Source organism: Camelina sativa, chromosome 6 (assembly GCF_030686135.1).
Source record: "Camelina sativa cultivar CO46 ecotype springtype chromosome 6, ASM3068613v1".
Lineage (NCBI taxonomy): Eukaryota > Viridiplantae > Streptophyta > Magnoliopsida > Brassicales > Brassicaceae > Camelina > Camelina sativa.
In genome coordinates, this window is record NC_141885.1 from 28,608,586 (window position 1) to 28,632,027 (window position 23,442).

The 23,442-nt window shown below is 38.8% G+C and overlaps 1 protein-coding gene and 1 pseudogene across 2 annotated transcripts; one reads left to right on the forward strand and one right to left on the reverse strand.

The window, feature by feature from the left end:
• The first annotated feature begins 3,681 nt into the window (after window positions 1-3,681).
• Window positions 3,682-9,645, forward strand: LOC104793771 (ABC transporter C family member 4). The gene is made up of 11 exons (XM_010520194.3): window positions 3,682-6,150; window positions 6,235-6,555; window positions 6,652-6,738; window positions 6,820-7,491; window positions 7,580-7,744; window positions 7,836-8,130; window positions 8,221-8,435; window positions 8,533-8,838; window positions 8,950-9,013; window positions 9,102-9,341; window positions 9,439-9,645. The coding sequence occupies exons 1-11, from the start codon at window positions 4,033-4,035 to the stop codon at window positions 9,537-9,539; spliced, it is 4,584 nt and encodes a 1,527-aa protein (XP_010518496.2). The 5' UTR covers window positions 3,682-4,032; the 3' UTR covers window positions 9,540-9,645.
• A 9,167-nt stretch (window positions 9,646-18,812) lies between these two features.
• Window positions 18,813-19,764, reverse strand: LOC104793772 (nuclear transcription factor Y subunit B-5 pseudogene; annotated as a pseudogene). Its single transcript, XR_015560150.1, has one exon. The product of XR_015560150.1 is annotated as a nuclear transcription factor Y subunit B-5 pseudogene (transcript).
• Between the last annotated feature and the right edge of the window lie 3,678 nt (window positions 19,765-23,442).

Genomic DNA, 23,442 nt, shown 5'->3' on the forward strand with positions numbered 1-23,442 from the left:
GAAATTAATGTTCTAGTTGTGCATGATCAACCCACGTATACTTTTTATCAATATTCAATACAAACAAACAAAAAAACAAAATACTACTAGCCAGACACAATAACATGAAATTAATATGCGGAAAGAATGAAAGTTCGTGAGATTTTAGTGAACGGACGCAATAATAAATGCATATTACAAGCCACGTGATGGAAGCAAAAAGATTTAGTGGTTACAACAACAAACAATTTTTCTTTTTAAAAAGAAAACAAACAACAATACAATTGATATTGAGCTTTATGAATATATATATCTTATTTTCCGATGGCTCTGATCGGATCTCAGATCATGTAAAGGTAAAGGTGTGTTGACTTTATAAAATAAGATACTTACTTTTATTATTACTAACTAATAATACAGCCACAGGTAACATGCCATACTTAAATTCTATGATTTTTTTTTTTTCAAACAAATTCGATGACTATGTTGATCGTTTTTCAGTGACTATATATATATATATATATATTTTTTTTTTTTTATCCACAAACACTCCAATAAATTAAGTTACAAGGTTTTTGGTACTCCTTTCTAGCGGAAGCATGATGCAACCAACTAACTTACATAGGAGGAAAGAAAACCACGGTATGTTGTTTAAACAAGGGTATAACATCCGGGTGAAACTACAACAGAAGAAATAACAAGCTTGAACGCTAACGTACAAATAGCTAAAGCAGAGATAAAGAGCTATTGAAACCATAAAGATAGTGAGAACCACCAAGGAGATATGTCACATGAAGTGACGGGAAGTTAACCAAGACCGAATCACTGGCCGCATAACGACAAATTGCCACACTGGAGTACAAAGATTCCGACGGGTTTTTAAAAACCTACTTCGCACTAAAGATGATGAATTTTCAGCTCCCTGAAAAAGGAGACAGCATGTAGGTTGGGAAGAAGTTCCCAAGAGTCGAGTACCAGAAGAAGGGTCCAAGATAGAACCACCTTGCCACACTACGTTGCAAGATCTGAACCAAGTGGATAAGGAAGAGTGGAGATTATGATGAAACCATGTAGTCAAAGGACATTGACATGATGAGGAAATTTTTGCGTTATATCTCTTAATACATAAGGAATGTCACTCATTAGATGAGCAAATTAAAATGTTTAAAATGTTTTCACTAAGCTGGCAGCTTAGTGAGGAAAGTCTCTCATTAAATGTGTTATATCCAAGCTGCCCGCTTTCAGAGGTGAATCTCACCGGCATCAAAGCCGGCCAACTACAAGTAGAGAGGGAGGGGGATGTGGATCTAGAGAATGCTTGAACAAAGTCTTCGGAACCTACTAGTAAGGAGCAACCAACTTTATTCTTTGATAAATTGTTACGTACTAGAGGGGCTCCATTCAGTTGCCATACACCATCATGTGAAGTTCCAAACCGGCGTACAAACTGCCTAGAAAAGCCACGGTATCTCAACACTGGAATGTGAACATTATCGTCACACCTTCGGCCTCTATCTAACATTTTTGAAAAGAGGTCCACGACATAATCACCTCTCAACAAAAGAATATCCGATAGATAAGTCTCTCTTTTCATAAAGAGGAAGTGAGAACCCTTACGATCTAATGAATGCGTTTTGAAACTATAACAATATATTTGAAACCGCTGTTGGTATATCTTGTTCTTAAATACAAATAAACAGAAGCATGAGTAACTGAGAAGATACAAGCATAATTGCAGGAATATTCTCTCCATAAAGAAGGAAGTTTGCGATAATGAACACTCCACGAAAAAAGGAAAGCCATAAATGGGCTTATGATCCACCAAGCCTAATAAGCTTAATAAGCTTATAATCATATATTGGCCCACTAATTTCCTAGCCCAGCAGTGGTCCAACCCTTGAAACCCTAGCTTGGAAACGAGGGAGCATAGAGATGTGCTGCTGATGGTCGGAGGCGGACCGGTGGACGATAGGAGACCTCGATGAGATAACGGAACTCTCACCGTTGATGGTGACAAGCAACGGAATAAGACAAAGGTTTTCGCCAGCCAAAATGTCCCACGGAGTACGACAGAGGAGTAGATATGGCGGAGACGTGCAGCTCTGGCGGAGGAGGCGCATCGTTGAAGCTTAAGTGAGGAGAGGTAATCAGTTTGGAAACCGAGAAGAAGTCAGCGGTGGTTGTGAAGCTAATATCTGGAGGCGAGCGGCTATTGAATGCGAGGAAAGGTTCCGGAGGCTGTTGCCATAGACTTTGTTCATTCAAAGACGGTCTCTTCGGCGACGAGTTCAGCCGACGGAAGAAGGGAGGGATTCTCGCCGGAATAAACCAGCGGAGGAAAGGAGATCCGTAAGGATAGGATCTCCGACCACCAGATTTGAGCTAGGATGAAACCGAAAATGATAGGGTACCGGAGAAACGGACTTACTCACAACTGCTTGGCCTTGTTATCCAGGCCAGAAACCATGATAGAAGAGAAAAAGAGAGCTCTCGCCGGTAAAACCAGCGGAATGTGACACAAAATTTTCAGACGAACAGACACAAGAAAGTGAGAGAAGAAAACATTTTAATGGGAGAATTGTTGCCCAAGAAAACTCAATTTTTTTTAGATGATCGACTATTTCGACTTACGTGCCCGAGAGAGATTATTATTATTATTTTTTCATATCGTTTCAGTGACTATATATATATATGTAGATTGTTGACTTAAACAAGGAGAAAAGAAAAGGAATCGGAAGAACAGAATTCGCATGGAGAGGAGGAAGGAAGGAAGCCAAGTAGCCTGCAAAAAAATATTGATGTGATATTAAGTCACTCTCTCTCTCTCTCTTATTTGAAAACTAATTTTTCACCCTTGCGTAAGCAAGATACTTTTCAGTACTGCAGAGCTATATAGTTGTTCTTTCTTACACTAAACATGAGGGTATACACCTTTTTAGTACTGGAGCTATAGTTAGTTATTCTTTCCTATCCTAGGCAATTATTTTTTTTTATACACTTTTTAGTACTGTAGCCACAGTTTTACTTACTTTTTTTTTTCTTATAAATTCCTTTTACATATTATTACAACGACTCTTTTGAAGTATAAGATACAACATGTGTTTGTTTTTGTAATCTGCAGCATTCCATGATACATATAAGAAGAAGGGTCATGACTCATGAGTTTGTCCGTAGAAAAAAAAAAAGAAGGGTCATATGCATGGGGTTGATTGCTTTGCTTGGGTCCAATAATTTGCTCGAGCAGTCGTAGTTATTGACCCATCTACTACCTCAACTCGGAGTTAAAAGACAAAGTTAATTAATTAAACAATGAGACTTTTTGGTTTATAAATTATCTTGTTTAATACTAGTAAAAGTCTAAATGAAAGACAAGTCTTGCACACACGAGTTGCACTTCTAATTTTCCATACTTTTTTTTTTTTTTTTGCCTTTACTCTTATACTATAAAGTTAGTACTAGTCAAGAGGGAGGATGTGTCCAAGTGTAACTTTTCTTTATTTGTTTAATCAAAAAAATCTGTCTTAACTCAGAATTTTCTCAACCAAATATTAGAAGGATAAGACTTTTTAAGAGTACTAGTACGTGTAGTTCTATCCCGATGGAATTTGTCTTTTCATTCAAACTTGTAAAACTGTAGTAATTGTTAATAGTAATAAAATTGAACCTGTAGTTGATTTTCATTTTCCAAAAACAAAAAATATTAAAAAGAAGAAGAAGAAAAAAAATTGGATGCGGAGTTGCTATCATTACCCTAAGAAAAAAAAAAAAAATTAATCGTCAGGTCAGTAATGATAAAAGTCCTGCAGCAGTTTTTTGTTTGTTTTTAATAATGTTTTTTTGCTTTCTTTCCGAAACTTCAATTTTGTGGACGACTACAAAGTGCAAACTCCTTATTAGTCGTCGTCACACACACATTAGCTAGTAATAATATTACTACTATATGTGTATAATTAATTACATACTAAAGTAAAAGATCACCAATAGAGAAATCAAAGGATTTTTCTCTGCTCCTCCCTCTCTCTCTCTCTCTCTCTCTCTCTCTCTGCTGGGAAAATGTGGTGGCTTTCTTCTTCTTCTTCGTGGCTCTCCGAGCTATCTTGTTCATCCTCGGCCGTATTAGAACCAACATCGTCACTTCCAGTTGCAATCCAATGGCTAAGATTTGTTTTGCTCTCTCCATGCCCTCAACGCGCTCTCTTTTCCGCCGTTGATCTTCTTCTCTTCCTCCTCCTCCTCTGCTTCGCTCTTCTCAAGCTCTTTTATTCTTCTTCTTCTTCTTCTTCCTCTTCCGAAATCAACGGAGGAGACGCCCAGATTAGAAAACCTCTTCTCGGTAATCGTGCAACCACAACAACAACAACAACCGCGTGGTTCAAAACGACGCTCGTAGCCACCCTTCTCTTGTCGTTTTGCTCCGTCGTGCTCTGCGTTTTGGCCTTCACTAGGAAGCCACGCACTCCGTCTCAGGGACTCATCGACCCTCTCTTTTGGCTTATCCACTCCGTCACGCACGTCGTCATCGCCGTCATCCTCCTCCACGAGAAGCGATTCGCTTCTCTCAGTCATCCTTTATCCCTAAGAATCTATTGGATTTCGAGTTTCTTCCTCACTTCTCTCTTCTCCGTCTCCGCCATTCTCCGTTTCATTTCATCCGACGCCGCCGTCACTCTCCTCAGCGAAGAAGACGTCGCTTCCTTCTTCTCCCTCCCGTTAACCGCCTTCCTGCTCGTCGCCTCCGTCAGAGGGACCACCGGCATCGCCACCGCGGAGTCCAACGGTCCTCCTCCTACGGACGCCGCTTTGGATAAATCCAACAACGTCTCTCCGTACGCATCAGCCTCTGCTTTCTCCAAAACGTTCTGGTTATGGATGAATCCTCTACTCACCAAAGGCTACAAATCCCCGTTGACGCTCCAACAAGTTCCGACGCTCTCTCCGGAGCACAAAGCAGAGAGGCTCGCCCTTCTCTTCGAGTCCTGCTGGCCCAACCCGTCGGAGAACTCGAGCCACCCTGTGCGTACCACTCTCATCCGTTGTTTCTGGAAGGAGATCCTCTACACCGCCATTCTCGCCATCGTCCGTCTCGGTGTCATGTACGTTGGCCCCGTTCTCATCCAGAGCTTCGTCGATTTCACCTCCGGCAAGAGATCCTCGCCGTGGCAGGGTTATTACCTCGTCCTCATCCTCCTCGTTGCCAAATTCGTCGAGGTCTTGGCGACGCATCAGTTCAATTTCGAGTCCCAGAAGTTTGGGATGCTCATAAGGTCTACTCTGATCACTGCACTCTACAAGAAAGGTTTAAAGCTCACCGGCTCCGCGCGTCAGAACCACGGCGTCGGCCAAATCGTGAATTACATGGCCGTAGACGCACAGCAGCTCTCTGACATGATGCTTCAGCTCCACGCAATCTGGCTCATGCCTTTGCAAGTGACTGTGGCGCTTGTGCTCCTCTACGGAAGCTTAGGCGCGTCTGTTGTGACGGCGGTCATTGGGTTGACTGGAGTCTTCGTCTTCATCCTCCTCGGAACCAAGAGAAACAACAGCTACCAGTTCAGTCTGATGGGAAACAGAGATTCTAGGATGAAGGCCACCAACGAGATGCTCAATTATATGCGAGTCATCAAGTTCCAGGCTTGGGAGAATCATTTCAACAAGAGGATCCTCAAATTTAGGGACATGGAGTTTGGTTGGCTGTCCAAGTTTCTCTACTCCATAGCCGGCAACATCATTGTCCTCTGGAGCACGCCAGTGCTTATCTCTGCCCTCACCTTCGCCACCGCTCTTGCCTTGGGTGTCAAGCTTGACGCTGGGACTGTCTTCACCACCACAACCATTTTCAAGATCCTGCAAGAACCCATCAGAACCTTCCCTCAGTCTATGATATCTCTCTCGCAGGCAATGATCTCTCTGGGAAGACTGGACTCGTACATGATGAGCAGAGAGCTCTCGGAAGATGCTGTGGAGAGATCCTTGGGCTGTGATGATACTACTGCCGTGGAGGTTAGAGATGGAAGCTTTAGTTGGGATGATGAGGACAACGAACCTTCTCTCAGTGATATCAACTTTAAGGTTAAGAAAGGAGAGCTCACCGCTATAGTTGGAACCGTTGGTTCAGGGAAATCTTCTCTGTTAGCTTCTGTTCTTGGCGAAATGCACAGAATCTCCGGCCAGGTGCGACTTTTTTGCTTATGTAATTTGTAGATTTAGAGAACAAACACTCGGAGAACATTTGATTGATTCGTTTATTATTTCTAGGTGAGGGTTTGTGGGAGCACAGGTTATGTAGGGCAGACATCATGGATCGAAAACGGGACTGTTCAAGACAACATCTTGTTTGGTCTTCCAATGGTTAGAGACAAGTACGACAAAGTTGTCAGCGTCTGTTGCCTGGACAAAGACCTGCAAATGATGGAGTTTGGCGATCAGACTGAGATTGGGGAACGCGGAATCAACCTCAGCGGAGGGCAGAAGCAGCGTATACAGCTCGCACGTGCGGTCTACCAAGAATGCGATGTATACTTGCTGGACGATGTTTTTAGCGCCGTGGATGCTCATACCGGTTCTGATATATTCAAGGTACAGAGAAACTCTATGATATGATGTGTCTGTTATTATTCCCTTTTAAAAGGCAACACAAGTTTTGATTCTTGCTATTGTGATGTTTTTGTATAGAATTGTGTAAGAGGGGCTCTGAAAGGCAAGACCATATTGCTCGTAACCCATCAAGTGGATTTCTTGCACAACGTCGACTGCATCTTGGTACAACAATGATTCAGACTTTTTATCTTATCGAAATCCAAAGACTCAGAGCTAATTGTTCTTACGAAATGGGACTTTCAGGTGATGCGGGAGGGGAGGATTGTTGAGTCGGGAAGATATGACGAATTAGTCAACTCCGGGTTGGATTTTGGGGAACTTGTGGCTGCACATGAGACATCAATGGAGCTAGTTGATGCCGGTGCAGACTCTGCAGCAGCAGCAGCAACAATCGCAACATCCCCAAGAACACCAACATCTCCCCATGCAAGCTCTCCGAGAACGTCCATGGAGTCTCCTCGCTTAAGTGATCAAAACGATGAGCATGTCAAGTCATTTCTTGGCTCTCACGCCGTAGAAGATGGCTCCAAGCTTATCAAAGAAGAGGAAAGGGAAATCGGACAGGTCAGCCTGAGAGTTTACAAACAATACTGCACAGAGGCCTATGGCTGGTGGGGCGTTGTGCTTGTGGTGTTCTTCTCTTTGACGTGGCAGGGTTCCCTAATGGCCAGCGATTACTGGCTTGCATACGAAACATCAGCCAAGAATGCGATTTCATTTGACGCTTCCGTTTTCATTCGTGTATACGTCATTATTGCACTTGTTTCCATCGTTCTGGTGAGCCTCAGGTCGTATTACGTCACTCACCTGGGACTCAAGACTGCTCAGATATTTTTCCGACAGATTCTAAACAGTATCTTACACGCTCCAATGTCGTTCTTCGACACCACGCCATCCGGAAGAATTCTCAGCCGGGTGAGACAAACTTTTCCAACCCTTTTCTTGCCGCTTACATCAGATTTAAGCAGAGATGTTAAAGGGTTTTCTCTTTCGAACGTTGCAGGCATCTACTGATCAGACCAATATCGATATCCTCATTCCGTTTATGCTCGGGCTTGTGGCCTCAATGTACACCACTCTTCTGAGCATTTTCATAGTTACTTGCCAGTACGCTTGGCCAACTGCATTCTTTGTGATTCCCCTTGGATGGCTTAACATCTGGTACCGGGTAGGCATCTCTTTTGATTCCATTTTCTGATGTTTTTTTTTTCTTTAGAATGTAAAATGTTCTTAAAAGTCACTTTGCTTTTGATCTTCAGAACTATTACCTCGCTTCTTCCCGTGAATTAACACGCCTGGACTCGATCACTAAGGCTCCCATCATCCACCATTTCTCAGAAAGTATAGCTGGAGTGATGACGATCCGATCATTCAGGAAGCAGGAGTTGTTTATGCAAGAAAACGTGAAGCGTGTCAACGCCAATCTCAGGATGGACTTCCACAACAATGGCTCCAACGAATGGCTCGGGTTTCGGCTAGAGCTTATTGGAAGCTGGGTGCTCTGCATCTCGGCTCTGTGTATGGTATTGTTACCCAGCAACGTTATCAGACCAGGTAGGGGGATCACTACTTAAACTCCAAATTTTGAGTAGTTGAAAACAGTGTTGTGTTGTCAATCATGGATATTGTTTTGGTGTGATGCAGAGAATGTAGGACTGTCCCTTTCGTACGGTCTGTCCCTGAACTCGGTTCTGTTCTGGGCTATATACATGAGCTGCTTTGTTGAGAACAAGATGGTTTCTGTGGAAAGGATCAAACAGTTCACTGACATTCCATCTGAATCCGAGTGGGAGCGCAAAGAAAACCTTCCCCCTTCGAATTGGCCCTTCCATGGCAGTGTACATCTGGAAGATCTCAAGGTGAGTTATACAAACCAAACAGCTCTTTGTGTTTTAAAAAAATTATCGTCTTAAGTGTTCAAACATGTGAAGGATGTGTGTGTGTAAACAACTGCAGGTGCGCTACAGACCGAACACTCCACTTGTGCTCAAGGGAATCACTCTAGACATCAAAGGAGGAGAGAAGGTTGGTGTGGTTGGACGAACGGGAAGCGGGAAATCGACTTTGATACAGGTCTTGTTCAGGCTTGTAGAACCGTCAGGAGGGAAGATAATCATAGACGGGATTGATATCACCACAATAGGGCTGCATGATCTCAGGTCAAGATTCGGAATCATTCCGCAAGAACCTGTCCTCTTTGAAGGAACCGTGAGGAGCAACATCGACCCAACGGAGCAATACTCTGACGACGAAATCTGGAAGGTGATGATTATACGTATTAAGCTATGATATATCTTCTAAGCTACAACCATTTTTTTTTTCATATACCATACATAATCTGTTTTTTTTTTTTTTTTTTTTTTGTAATTTCAGAGCCTTGAAAGATGCCAACTCAAGGATGTTGTTGCTACCAAGCCTGAGAAACTCGATTCTTTGGGTGAGTTTGGTCTCTTTATGTATATATATATACCTAGGATTAGGAATAATATAATAAGACAAGAGTCATGATTGATTGATTGGAACAGTGGTTGATAATGGGGAGAACTGGAGCGTAGGGCAGAGGCAGCTTTTATGTTTAGGGAGGGTAATGCTGAAACGGAGCAGACTTCTGTTCCTAGACGAAGCAACTGCATCCGTTGATTCACAAACGGACTCCGTGATCCAGAAGATCATTAGGGAAGACTTCGAGTCCTGCACAATTATCAGCATCGCCCACCGGATTCCTACAGTGATGGACGGTGATCGAGTCCTGGTCATAGACGCTGGTAAGTCAAACAAAACAAAACAAAACTCAACTTAAGGGTTTGTCTTTTGTTGGTCTCTTCAGTTTTTAGAATGATGAAATATGGAAATTTTGAACAGGGAAAGCGAAAGAGTTCGATAGCCCGGCTCGTTTGCTGGAGAGGCAGTCTCTGTTTGCAGCGCTGGTGCAAGAATACGCTCTCCGATCTGCCGGAATATGAAACTTTGACGCCGGCCTTGACTAGACGTTTTCTTGTTGTTACTAAAAACTACGTGTTTTTTTTTGGTCAAACCAGAAAGCATAATATTGAGATGGTCAAACTAAAAGTACGTACGTAACGTTTATCTCTCTAATCTGACATGAGAAGAAGATCGAATCGCCTAGATTGTTATGAGTAGAAGTGTAACAACAGGAAATAAATACCAGTATACATATTCTTATCGTATTCAAAAAGTCAATGGCGAACCGCTGGTTCCCCGAGAATCGTCATTCCGGCCAATTTCCTCCTTCAGCTTCGGCTGAAAGCAGTCCCAATCATCCTCTACCCTTTCCTCATGACCCTCCCGATCTTAGCCCATTCCCCTCATTTTCTGAATTCCCTCCTCTTTCCTCCATTTCTCTTGTATCTTACCAACTACACTCCCCTCAAACTGATTACATTGATCCTGAGAGAGTGATTCTAGCACTACCAGCCCATCATAAGTCTACTCCTGTGGTAGTGAACGCTCAGGCACAGGAAATCATAAACTCGTATCATGCTTCCCTAAGACAAAACCCTAGATCTGAAACTCGAGCAATAGTTGCAGTTGGAAACATTGTAGCTCAGACAAATGATTTATTAGCCACCCCGCCCCCAAAGGTGGTTCGTCGCTTCATCAAAGCTACTCAATCCGCTAGTACTCAGCTAGTCGGTCAAACATTTTCTCAGGTTGCTCCGGGTCCAACTGCTATTGATGCTGCTCACTCTCATTCTGCTGAAACCTAGAATTCAGCTGCTCCTACTCTTATCTCAAGCGCTCCAACTCCTCCAGTTATTGGGTCTCTCTCTCCTGAAGTAGTAGTCCCTGTCCCCCAAATTCAAGTATCCTCAATCCCAACAACCAGTTCTTCGGAAGTAACCACTCTGTCTCATGCTCAAAACCGTGTTCTCCCGCAAAGTCCCACTGTTCCTCCTCAAACCAAGCCAGCTCATTCTCTAGCTCAAAAACTAAAATCCGTTGCGGACAGGTCGCTCACAAGGCTAGCCCCGGTTGAACTTTCGTCTGCAGGAAAGCCTCGTGTCACAATCCCGGACTCTGTCTTCCATGAAGGTGCTGAAATCCATAAGGATTTCATTATTAGTCGTTTCAAAGGTAGACTGCCAACCTACAATCATATCCAAAGTGTTCTTAGTCACATTTGGGGTAAAGGGCAAAGGTTAGAAATCCACCTCAATCACGCCAATAACTCAATGCTAGTCAGGTTGCCAAATGAATACCTGCGAACAAGGATCCTTGAAAAGAAATTATGGTATATTAGGGAATGTATGTTTTTGGTGGCTCAGTGGGATGCTTCGGGTGGAGCAAGCACTGATCTTGATGCGATCCCCATCTGGGCACATCTCAAAGGAATGCCTTTTGATCTGATGCATCACAAAGGTATTAGCCTGGTTGCTGGACTAGTCGGTGAACCTAAAGAGATGGATGAGTTTACAAAGAATTTGGTAAGCCTCTTCGTTGCCCATGTTAAAGTTGAAAGAAATCTCAATGAACCCTTACCTTCCTCAGTGGAAGTGGAAAGGGAGAGTGGTGAAGTCATTACTATCGAGGTTGAGTATCCCTGGATCCCGCCTACGTGTACTCACTGCAAGGAGATAGGTCATGTAATCAGATTCTGTCCGTCTGTAACCCCTTCCTGGACGCAAACGAAAAAATCATCAGTCAAAAAAACTGTAAAAAGCACCGCAGTTAAAGCTAATGAAACAAAGGGACCAACTACACCGGTAAGTGTGCCTGGATCCCTTCCAAAGACTACTACTGAAGCTGGCTGTTCGTCGGGGCCTTCTTCAAGGAGCCAGCATGCCCCACCTCCTGAACACAATTCCTCTCCCCATCAGCCTAAAAAAACCACTAAATTGCTCATCCCCTCTAAAAACGGTTCCACCTTGACCCCCACTCAAATAGCTAGTTCTAATCCTTTCGATGTTTTAGCTAAGCCTTCTTTGCCACACCCTTCTGTTCCACCTTCTTTTCATGCACCTGTTTCAACCCCAGTTCTTTCGCCCACTAAGAAAACTGACCCCCTCTCTAAAACCATTGTCACCTCTTTGCCTACTGAAATGGTTTTAGACTCCCCTCCTGCTGCTTCTGAGAAGCATCTTCCTATCCAGGAGGATGTTTCTATTAGTTCTTAAACCCTTTTTCTTTTTCCATGTATATACAACCTTTTTGTTGGAATATTCGAGGTCTTAATGATCCGGATAAGCATCGGCCTTTTGTGTCTTGGCTAAATTTTCATAAGACAACTTTTGGTGCTATTCTTGAAACCCATATAAGAGAACCTAACTTGAACCGTGTTATGAGCCTTACCTGTCCTGGTTGGCACTACGCCTCTAACCACAACTCTGATGACAGTGCAAGAATTATTGTCATTTGGAAAGCTCCGGCTGCAGCTACAGTCATTAACCAATCCAAAAACCTGCTCACCTGCGAAATCACCATTCAGGGTGGTCATAGGTTTTTCTTCACAGTTTTATATGCGCCTAATACTGGTGAAGAGCGAACTGACCTTTGGTGTGAACTCTTGGGGCTCCAATAGAGACTAATGCTTGAATCCAATCCTTGGATCTTGTGTGGTGACTTTAACCAAATTATCCACCCCGCAGAGCACTCTAGTCCTGATGTCAATCGGTTAACCTCTCGTATGCTGGAGCTAAGGGACTGCCTGTTACAACTGGAGTTATTTGATTTGCGTTTTCAAGGATCCTTGTTCACCTGGTCAAACAAAAGTGTTTCTAATCCCATTGCAAAGAAGCTAGACAGAGTATTAGCAAACAACCACTGGCTTACTACCTACCTCAATAGTGTTGTCTCCTTCCTAGCCCCTGAAATCTCTGATCACTCTCCATGCCTTTTAAACCTCTTTGCACCCCTACCCTCAGCCGGTACAAAGCCTTTCAAATTTTTTAACTTTCTGACCAAACACCCTGATTTTCTCCACACGGTTGATATTGATTGGAACTTGGCCGGAATTCTGCATTCTCAGGAAACATGTTTGTCAACTTTGAGTGCAAAACAAAAAACTTTAAAGAGAGAATTAAAAACACTTTCTCGAGAGAACTTCTCGGATATTCAAAACCGAGTGAGAGAGACTAACATGTTGCTTCAATCTGTGCAGGTCCAAGCTTTGACGAATCCCACCCCTGCTCTGTTTCAACAAGAAAAAGACATTCAATCAAAATGGGAGTTTCTCAGGAAAATAGAGGAAGCTTATTTCAGACAGAGATCCCGTATTAACTGGCTAAAAGAAGGAGATATAAATACTACCTATTTCCATCGGATTATGCAAATGCGGAATGCTTTTAACGCCATTAGATCCTTTACCTCTGCCTCAGGATTTGTCATTGAAGATCCTATTCAGATGAGCAATCTAGCCGTAAATCACTTCCGGTCTTTGCTAAATCCGGCATTCCTCCAGCCACTTAGCGCTTCGATGAATTGGTTCCAGAGTATTTTGAGCTATCGTTGTCCACCAGAACAGAAACAATCAATGGTCAAAATACCAGGAGCAGAGGGAATAAAGATTGTGCTGTTCAAGCTCAATGCTAACAAAGCTCCAGGACCGGATAGATTTACCTCAGCGTTCTACAAGTCTTCTTGGGGTATTCTTGGTCAAGAGGTCATCTCGAGTATCCTCCACTTCTTTCATACGACTTTTCTCCCATCTGCGGTCAATGCCACCATACTTGCCCTAGTCCCCAAATCTCATGGTGCTTCAATGATATTGGATTTTAGGCCCATCTCCTGTCTAAAAACCTTGTACAAGGTAGTTTCAAAGCTACTTGTGGCGAGACTAAAGCCTGCTCTCCCTGATCTTGTGCAGCCAAACCAAACTGCATTTATTCAAGGACAGGTGGCTTAGAGCCTGTATATGCACACCATCTTTCTCTGTTGGGTTTAATGGGATTGTTCACGGGTATTTCAAAGGTTCCAGAGGCTTGCGGCAAGGGGATCCCTTATCTCCCTATCTGTTTGTCATTGCCATGAATTGTCTTTCCGCCTGTTTGGACAAAGCAGCGGCAGAGGGTAAGATCAAATATCACCATAAATGTGAAAAACAAAAACTAACCCACCTGTGTTTTGCTGATGATCTGCTGATTTTTATGGATGAATCTGCCTCTTCAGTGCAAAATATTATTCAGGTCTTACGTGAGTTTGAAGCAGTCGCTGGTCTAGCGATTAGTTTACCAAAGACTAGTTTTTTTTACCTCAGGCCTCTCCCAATCTGAGATTGCTCACATCCAAACAATTTCTGGCATTAGTCACGGGCAACTGCCAATCAGATATCTAGGATTACCTCTATGCACTAAGAAACTCACCTTATTGGATTGTGCCCGTTGCTACAAAAGGTAAAGAGTCGGTTCAACGCTTGGTCTACTAAGACTCTCTCTTTTGCTGGCCGGCTTCAAAAGCTTAATTCGGTCATTGCTGGTATTTCGAACTTCTGGTGCTCGAGTTTTGTCCTGCCAAAAAAGTGCATTAGGATCTTAAACTCACTGTCTAGTGCTTTCTTTTGGAAAGGCACGACTGAGGGTTCCCATTCAGCAATAGTCGCATGGACAACAGTCACAGCAGAGAAAAGTGAAGGAGGGTTGGGAATTCGTGACTTGTTTACCTGGAACAAAGCCTGTATGGCGAAACTCATTTGGCTTCTCTTCTTCACGTCAGGATCGGTTTGGGTTGCTTGGTTTAGCGCAGCTGTCCTGTCGGATAACCTCAGCAAATTCTGGACTCTTAAACCTAACAGCAAATACTCTTGGATAACAAACAAGCTTCTAATGATCAGAGATTTAGTTTATCCATGGATAAAGGTGAACGTGGGAGATGGATCTAGTTGTCAATTATGGACAGACCACTGGAGTAAACTGGGAAGAATGGAAACTTATCTTTCAGGCGTCGGACTCTATCAAATAGGCATCCCACGTGGAGCTCGACTAGCTGACTTATGGAGACGAGGGGATTGGAGGCTACCACCTGCAAGATCATATGCGCTGGTCAATGTGCATATTGAGCTCTCAACTATCACCCTACTGCAACATCCGGACTCTTACTGCTGGTGGATCAATGATCATCTTAAAGATTCTCATACAACAGGAAACATTTGTTCAGCTCTAAAGGAGAAGTTACCGACCGTACCTTGGCATAGTATTGTGTGGTTTTCTGGAGGAATCCCTAAGCATAAGTTCCTCACTTGGTTGTTTGTGTTGAATAGATGCCCAACTCGTGATAGAATGTTGAACTGGGGCTTGCAGATCGATTCTTGTTGCCTACTATGTGCCGTCGAACCGGAGAGCCGGGATTTGCAAGAGTTGGCTTCTGCTGATTTTGATTATTAAGCGTAACGAGACTAAAAGTTTCTATGGAGATTCCCCTTGGTCTAATTCCCATCATTTCTTTGACTGCTCGTTTGCTTGGTTGGTGTGGCGTATTGTTGCAGAGCGGTGTTTATTTACCCCTTCTAGATCGTGGTCTGTGACGCTTCAGAGTCTATTATCATTCAGGGGATCTCGGGTCTTAAAGAAACTCCTCCTTCTGGCCTGGCAAGCTACAATCTACACGCTATGGACGGAGAGAAACTATCGGCTTCATCGAAACAACTACAAATCCTTTGATCTTCTACTTCGCCAGATTGACAACATCGTCCGGAACAGAGCCTCAAGCTTTCGTGATACGAACCCGACGCTCTCTCTTGACCTTCTCCACCTTTGGTTCTCCAACTCTGCGAGGACGATACCCTAATTGCAAACACCTAATTCATGGCTGTGATCTGAGAAAACAAACTTTCCATCGATAAGTCTTCGGGTGGCAATAATTGAAGTTGGTTTGGAGTGGTTGGCGAGCTCAACCGTTTTATTGGTTCAATTACAACTACTAGTTCAAATTGTGGTTCTTCTCTAACTAGGTTTTATCTTTTTAGCTTTACTATTTCTACCCAGCTGGGCTTCTGTATATTTTAAATTTATCTGGGCTGCAACCCTGTAACCTCATTTGTTTTCTCTCTTAGTTTTTAATTAAATGTCTTTTAACAAAAAAAACTTTTTTTCTTTTCATTTTTTTTCGTATTCAAATAATATGTAATGTATTAGAATCCTTTGTTTTATTTGAGGAATAATTTAGTCGTTATTTAGGATTACTATGTGCCTATAATTGGTCGCTCTTCTTCAAACGTTTTTATATTTATTCTTCCCAACTTTTAATAATTGCATCACGATAGCTAAAAGAAATAAAAGAAAACAATGGAGTGAGTGAGTGCTGCATTACAGAGAAAATAAACCAAGTTATGTGCGACGACAAAAAAAAAAAAAAAACCAAGTTATGTGCATCATGTAAACACATCTACTTGTAATATTTTCCTCTCTCAATCCCATTGATACTCAAAAACAGCCAGTCATACCTTAAATAAAAAATGATCTCATTTAATACATCTAATTAGTCGATCCACAACATAATGATCTCATTTTATACATCTTGTCCACGTACAACTCTAATTATTGTCCTTTATTTACGTGATTCTTTTTATGGCGAATTACTGTGTATGCATGTCTTCGTTATCAATATCGTATATTTATGAGCACTTGACGGAAAAAGTAAAGAATGTGAGATCTCATATCGTTTAACGAACTTAAAAGAGAAAGTAGCCACGCTTTAAAAACTCTTGGAACTCGAGTTGCGCGTTCCCACCTGTGAGTAGGGATGTTAAGAATGGGTTTTAACCATTTTAGAGAGTCCTATTCGGGTTTATCTTGTTGGGTTATGGGTACCCATGAGACTTCAAAAATTAAGATTGTTACTTAAGAATAAAGATGTAATTATAAAATTTTAACTGAAATTCCATTGTTTTGTTGTTGTTTAGATTCTGATCAGGTTTTGGAAGAACCATAGGAGGAAGAATGAGAAATTTTTTTTGTTGTTGTTGTTTTTGTGACTTTGATTTTGGTTTTTATATTTATCTAGGTTAACAAAACTCTTAAATATATTTGGTATACTTTATTTATATGATATAAAATTATAAATTTTTGAAAATTGTCATAGATATAATAAAATAAACAAAATACATAATATAAATCATATTTGGTACCAAAAAGCTAAAGACACAAAAATTCATAATATAAAATGCAAAATACATCATATAAGACAAAAAAAAATCGGGTACCCATGGGTTTACCCACAAAACTAAAAACCCGTTCGGGTTTACCCACAAGACCTAATACCCATTCGGGTTTTATGAGATCGGGTTTTTTCTGGGTGGGCTTTTTTCGGGTTCGGGTCGGGCTGGGTTTTTTTACCCACCACAACATCCCTACCTGTGGGAGATCAGATCAACGTACAACCCAAATCTTATCCACTCCTTTTGTATACAGTAAAACTTCTATAAATTAATAAGGTCGGGATCAAAAAATTTTATTAATTTATAGAGGTTTTAATTTATCGATAAATTAATATTTTATTAATTTATGAAAATATTCTTATTTTTTAATTTATAATATTGGCTATTGTAACAAGATGAATGTCAATTGTTTACTAGATTATCTAGATAAAAATAATAAATGTTAGAATTTTAGAGTTTATAAGAAATTGTTATTACTAATGATGAAGTCGAATGGTAATGATGAAGTCGAAGAAGATATTGCGATACCTTTAGAACCAGTTACTAAAGAAGCAATTATCACATCTAGTACTCTCTATAATTTTTGGATGCGATATAAGAAGACAACAATGAAAAAGATTAGAGTTGAACTCCAACAAGAATGCAAATTCAATAATAGGCAAACAACAATAGAATCATATTTCACTAGATTTTCTTAGATATATTAGTTTATTTGATTATTAATTTATGATATTGATGAGTCCATAATTTTACATTGAATTTCCAAAAAAATTATTATCTTATTATTTTATCGAAATGTATCATTTTTTACACCAGTCCAACTCGGGACCAGAATAATTTATTAATTTATAGTAAATATTAATTTAAAAATTATTAATTTATAGAAATTCTATTGTATATCCATCACCAGGTAGATCCGTAAACGAAAATGATGTTAATATCCAGGTGATAAAACAAAATGAACTCTCTCAGTTTGTAATGTCAAAATACATTACTTACATTAAACAGTAATTAGTTTTACTTTGATAAAAAAAGAAGAAGTTAATTTGCTTTTATATTACAAGACACAAATTCGAGCAAACAACTATTCAAATTTCGTAACACTATCTTGAACATTGAGAACATTAATTTGTGATTTATTGTAAGCTAATAGTATTAAGAACCTTAATTTGTGCTTTATTGTAACTAATACTATTAAGAACATTTAACATAAGATCATTCGATATAATTAACAGATACATATACATATATTCTATTATTTAATTCGAGAAGCCGTAGCCGTGACATATTTGCTTGATCAGCCAACAGTTGAAATGGGTATTAATAAAAGTTTAATGGTCAAAATTAAATATGGAGAAAAGCATACGTTCCTAGATGTGAGTCAGATCATATGAGAGTATTTATGTAAAGCTTTCTTTATTTGGATGGTCCAGGGATCTAGGGTTATTAAAAATCAATAAAAGAACCAGTGAGAACTAGCTGGTCTGGATCTATTGGACCACTAGAGAGCTTACCTAATCGATTTAACCAATTATTTTAATTTTCTTTATTTTTGGAGTACTGTTTACTGTTCAGAAAGCGAATCCCCGAAATAGTAAATCTATATCGACATAGAGTTTTAATATTGATTACTCTTAAAGAAACAATACCGAAGTAGTAAATTCATATATATCATATGTGTACGGAATTGCAATTTAGTGCTGATTAACTAGTGCTAAACTGCTAATAATCTACTATATGCAAATGCCAATTATAGTGACGACTTTCAATAATGCAAATACTGAAAAGTCGACTACTTTCACCTTTTTTGTCGAAATAATAATAATAATAATTGCTTTAACTGAATAAGCAATTCCACAAAGTAGAAATGACAACTTAATTTTCGTACTGTAGAGGGATTATATATATAGTCTAGAGCAAGAGCTAGAAGAGATCAACAAACTAGAATGTAGAGAAGAAAACCTATCTATCTAGCTCGATCGATAATAATGGTTCATATATATATATATATATACACGCACATGGATCTCAACTTTCTGAACTAAAAGACCACAATAATCAGCAATATATCCGAACACAGAATTTGTTTGATCCACTGCCTCAAATGAACCACATACGTACGGACATGTTATACAATCATATATATTTATTTATATATGTAGATCGCTTAGAGCTATCTATATGTGAACAGATATATAGGAAGCTCTTTAACAAACAACACAAAACAAAATTGATAAAAAAAAAAAAAAAAAAAAAAAAAAAAAAAAAAAAAGAAGCTGGTCGGATCGAGTTAAACGAAGATGACACATAAAAACGGGGAAATTAGAAAACCAATCAATCAAAGAAGCTAAAGAGACATATCAATTAATTATCTGGCGAGGATTTATTAGGACCTCCTTTGCCGTGATGATTAGCTTTCTCACCTTCAACAACTCGGTAACGATGTAAATACTTCTTAAGCTGCCCGGCGTAATCATCAAACCCTAGATTTGCCATGGCCCAACAGATATCGTCTCCATTGACGGTCTTTCTCTTCTCCTTGTGGCATTTATCAGATGCTTCCCCGGTGACGAAGCTTATGAACTCGGAGACACATTCTTGCATAGTCTCTTTGGCTTCTTTAGAAATCTTTGCGTTTGGTGGGAGAATGTTCTTCATGATCCTTCCAACGTTTGCTATCGGAAGTAGCCTGTCTTGTTCTTTTATCATCATCATGTTTTCTTCTTGCTGTTGATCCTCCACCACTAAGCCATGACGATCATGAGATGAGCTGCTCCCAAAGTTATAGTTCTGGATTGGATTTTGGAACCAAGGATTATCACCCGCCATCAAATCTTATAAAAAGCAGAGGAGAAATCTCGGCGTCTTTTTATTTTGGGTGGTTTCAGTAGTATGAGATATATATATATATAAGTTTTAACAAATGATTGATACTCGTTGATCAAAAAAAAAAAAAAAACAAATGATTGATACTGAAAATTCTGTAACGAAAATATATATGTAGTTGGCCAACTATATGGCACAAAAAGAAAATTAAAGGAGAGGCTTTTTACATAATGTATAAATCTGAAAATATTCGTTCTGACAGAGATTTGTGTTGTTAAATTGGCTTTATATACACTAATTAAGTAAGTAGACATGACTTCAGGATTATCTATGTTTGGTAATAGATGATGGTGATGACGTGTCATACAACCAATGAGAGAGGTCTAGGTCACTTAAGCCTCACTGGACTGGGGAGACAATGTGGCAGGTCGAGCTAATTTCTCTCTTTAAAAAAAAAAAAATTAATGTTCAACTAATTAATTTCTCGTAAACCCTTAAGGTTTAAACTTTAAACGTTTGAAATTATTGATGTTTGTATAGACTATAGTACTCGTAATTATTCCACTTCCTAATTTCGTTTAATTTGTAAGGTGCATATATGCATTCATATCCAACTCATTTCATTTTGGTGTTTCACTTCTTTTTTTCCTTTTTTTTTTGTTCTCTAGACCGACATTTTCCTTCGAGAAATTGATAAGTTATATACTTGGCGTTTCGTTTGCTCGGGTATTGATAAGAAAAGGTGAAAACATTCTTAACATTCAAAAGGAAAAGGTGATTTGGAGTTTGGTCTAAGACTAATTCTAACTTCTCAAACTGCTGAAATTACATATTTCATGGAGGTTTCATATCGTGTTCATAAGTTTTTTTTTTTGTTTGCTTCATTGTGCATGTTAATTGTTAAAGGGGATTCGGCAAAGCTCTTCTCTTGCTTCCCTCGATCTGCTACTATATATACGAATTATATAAGTATATCTTTGGTTTCTGTTCGCACTTGGGATCAAATTCAAGCGAATCAAATTTATGTAAAATTTGTTTGACCGGGATTTAACCATAAGCTATTTTCTATATATTTGTTTGATGATTTTGGAAATGATTAGTCACATCACATATAGTTTAAATAGATAAGAACTATAACTAGAGTTATTTAAACAAACAATAATACGGAACTTGTGGACCATATGTATAAGAGCACGTCGTGTGGTCTATAATTAGTAGTCTGCTTGCCAAAATTGAAGAGCCTATAAATAGGTATAGTTTGTTAATAATACTACACTTTGCTTTCTTTTAAAAGCATATAAGATGAAACAAATTTGGCACACCTCGATCTCTTATACTATTTTAAAAGAAATTGCTGTCCTCTTTAATTAGTGTTCATCATGTGAATTATACAGATAACGATCCTTTATTTCTACTTACGTAATTTATCTCTCTTTTGTCTAATTTTTTGAGTTTCTATTCATAGTTATATAAGATTTAGAACTAGTCTTTTATATCACGAGATATAAAGTTTGTCAAATTTATAAACTTTCAAACAAAATAAATTAGTAAAGTGAATATATATAGTCATATATATATATATATATATATTAATTTAGTGTAAGTTTCATCACACTTTCGAAATTAGATATAGACAAATTGATACACTAGATTCTTTCAATCCATTACAAACTCAACTATCTTTTGCATCAAATAACCATGTTAAGTTCTATGAGTTTTCTACTTAAAATAAGTGATTAAATTTATGTAATTTATGTTTTTATAGACTAGATTCTTTCAATCAACTTTTTTATGCGTCGGATGCATTATGTATATGTATGTAGTAAGTAATGTAAAGATTATACTATAATTTAAATTACATTTTATTTATATGATTTTGGAGAGGTGTTCTAGAAGGTATGATATTTTGGCAATTATATTATATATTTTATTTGTTTTCCCGAAAAACCTAAGTCAGGTTGGGTAAATATTACCAGCTATATATATATATATGTATGTAAAATCATTGCAAAACTGAGGACATGTGTCGACCGACGGTGGATCGGACCACCTTGCAACGGATAAAACACATTATGTACGCTTTTAGTTATATTAATTAACTAAACGATGCATACGATGGCGTGTATATATATATTTAGTACAGTACGAAATAGTTTGCAATATAATACTTTACTATATATATATATATATATATATATATAATTATATATTTATATATATGGAGACATTCAAAAGAACTAGTTAACTGATATATTGCTCCTAAAAATTAGTTCTAAGTTCTAACTATCTCTACCTGCTAATTTTTAAAAAGATGAAACTGACTCGTCACTACTGTTATTAAATGGTCTAACTAATAAGGTTGTGTAAACTAATTATATTATCGAAACTAGCAAGCTGTATACGTCATATGAAATATGATTATATGCTTTTTTTTGCTTTTTCTTTTTCAGATCCTAATTCTGGTATTGTTATATACTATTAACATCATAAGTAGCATTAATAATTTCCCACTTGTAAAGATCGAGTTTAGTGAATCTATTAAACGTGCGAGTAGTTGCATGTGCAGAGCCGCGCTGAGCATTAATGGGCTACAAGCCTTATATTTTATAACTATTTTTAAAAGCAAAAAAAAACTATTATAACATATGGAGATGTTGGGATTCGAACCTTGGTGCATATGGTTAAAAATCAACTAATTTTACCATCAGACTAAAAACACTTCACAAAAAAAAAGCTGATTAATAACTAGATATTAGCTGACGGCCGCAAGCACCTGCTTGTTCTGCTTGTAGTTCTGGCCGGTTCTGTGCATGTGGTCCATGCATTAACATTATTTGCGTATGTTTTAATAATAATAAATGTACAGTTAAGTCCAATGTCTTTTTTACTTTCTTTCAGACTCTCTCTCTCTCGACAAAATATACAACACTTGTTCAAGTAGAGCGAATAGCCGAAGAATATGTGTCACAGACCCGGGGAGTGTGGTATTTGGAGGTGTGTATCACTGGGCTTTCACATATGGGCCAGTTGATGATCCACTGCAAACCTCGCCGGCCTTGGAAGGATAAACATGGCCATGCCCATTCCCCAATGGCCTTAATGACACGACAGACAATTGCTTGTCCAGATTATTTACGTTACAATTTTATAAATATACATTAGGTTTCTTTTCTAATATAATTTCAAGTTATACATATATGACTATTTAAGTTCATCTATTAATATTACTATTTTTGTAATTATTTAGCTATATATACTTTTTTTACGTATAAAATTACTTTTCTGTTTTAAATAAAATTTGACAAAGAAATATAGGAAAAAAATGTTGCAAATCGGTAAAATAGAAAAAAGCAGGACCAATGACACAATATGCTTGCTTAATTGTTTTCAGACTTGCACTGAGATAATAGGACTTCTTCTCGACTCAAGCAAGTTTGGGCTGTAGGGGTATATACTAGTATTAACACTAGAGAAGAACGATGACAGGCCCTTATTGGGGATCGTAAATGCCCTTTATCCTCTCAATTTTGGGCTGATCTATATATGAAATGATTCTCCGATGCCTGATTCTTTAAATCAACACGTATGTTTATTTTATTTTTAACGTATGTTTATCTTCTTATTATCGGTAATGTTTTTAATTTCTCTAATCTATTTTTTTCTTTTTAATTTTATATATGATGCTTAGTAACTATACCAAAGCAAATATGCACGATACTACTTTGGAAGTCTTTTGGCGACATACATATACCTATTTAGTAGTTGAAGGCTTGGAGCTAATAACATATAATAAAATAGAATGATTTTTCAATAATTTGGTTGTTGTGTTAAAGGTACTTGTACAAGCGTAGCTATTCTTACTATTATTATTCGCTAGTTATATATTATAGGGGAAATAATCGTCGTATTCGTATATCATTGACTTGAATACA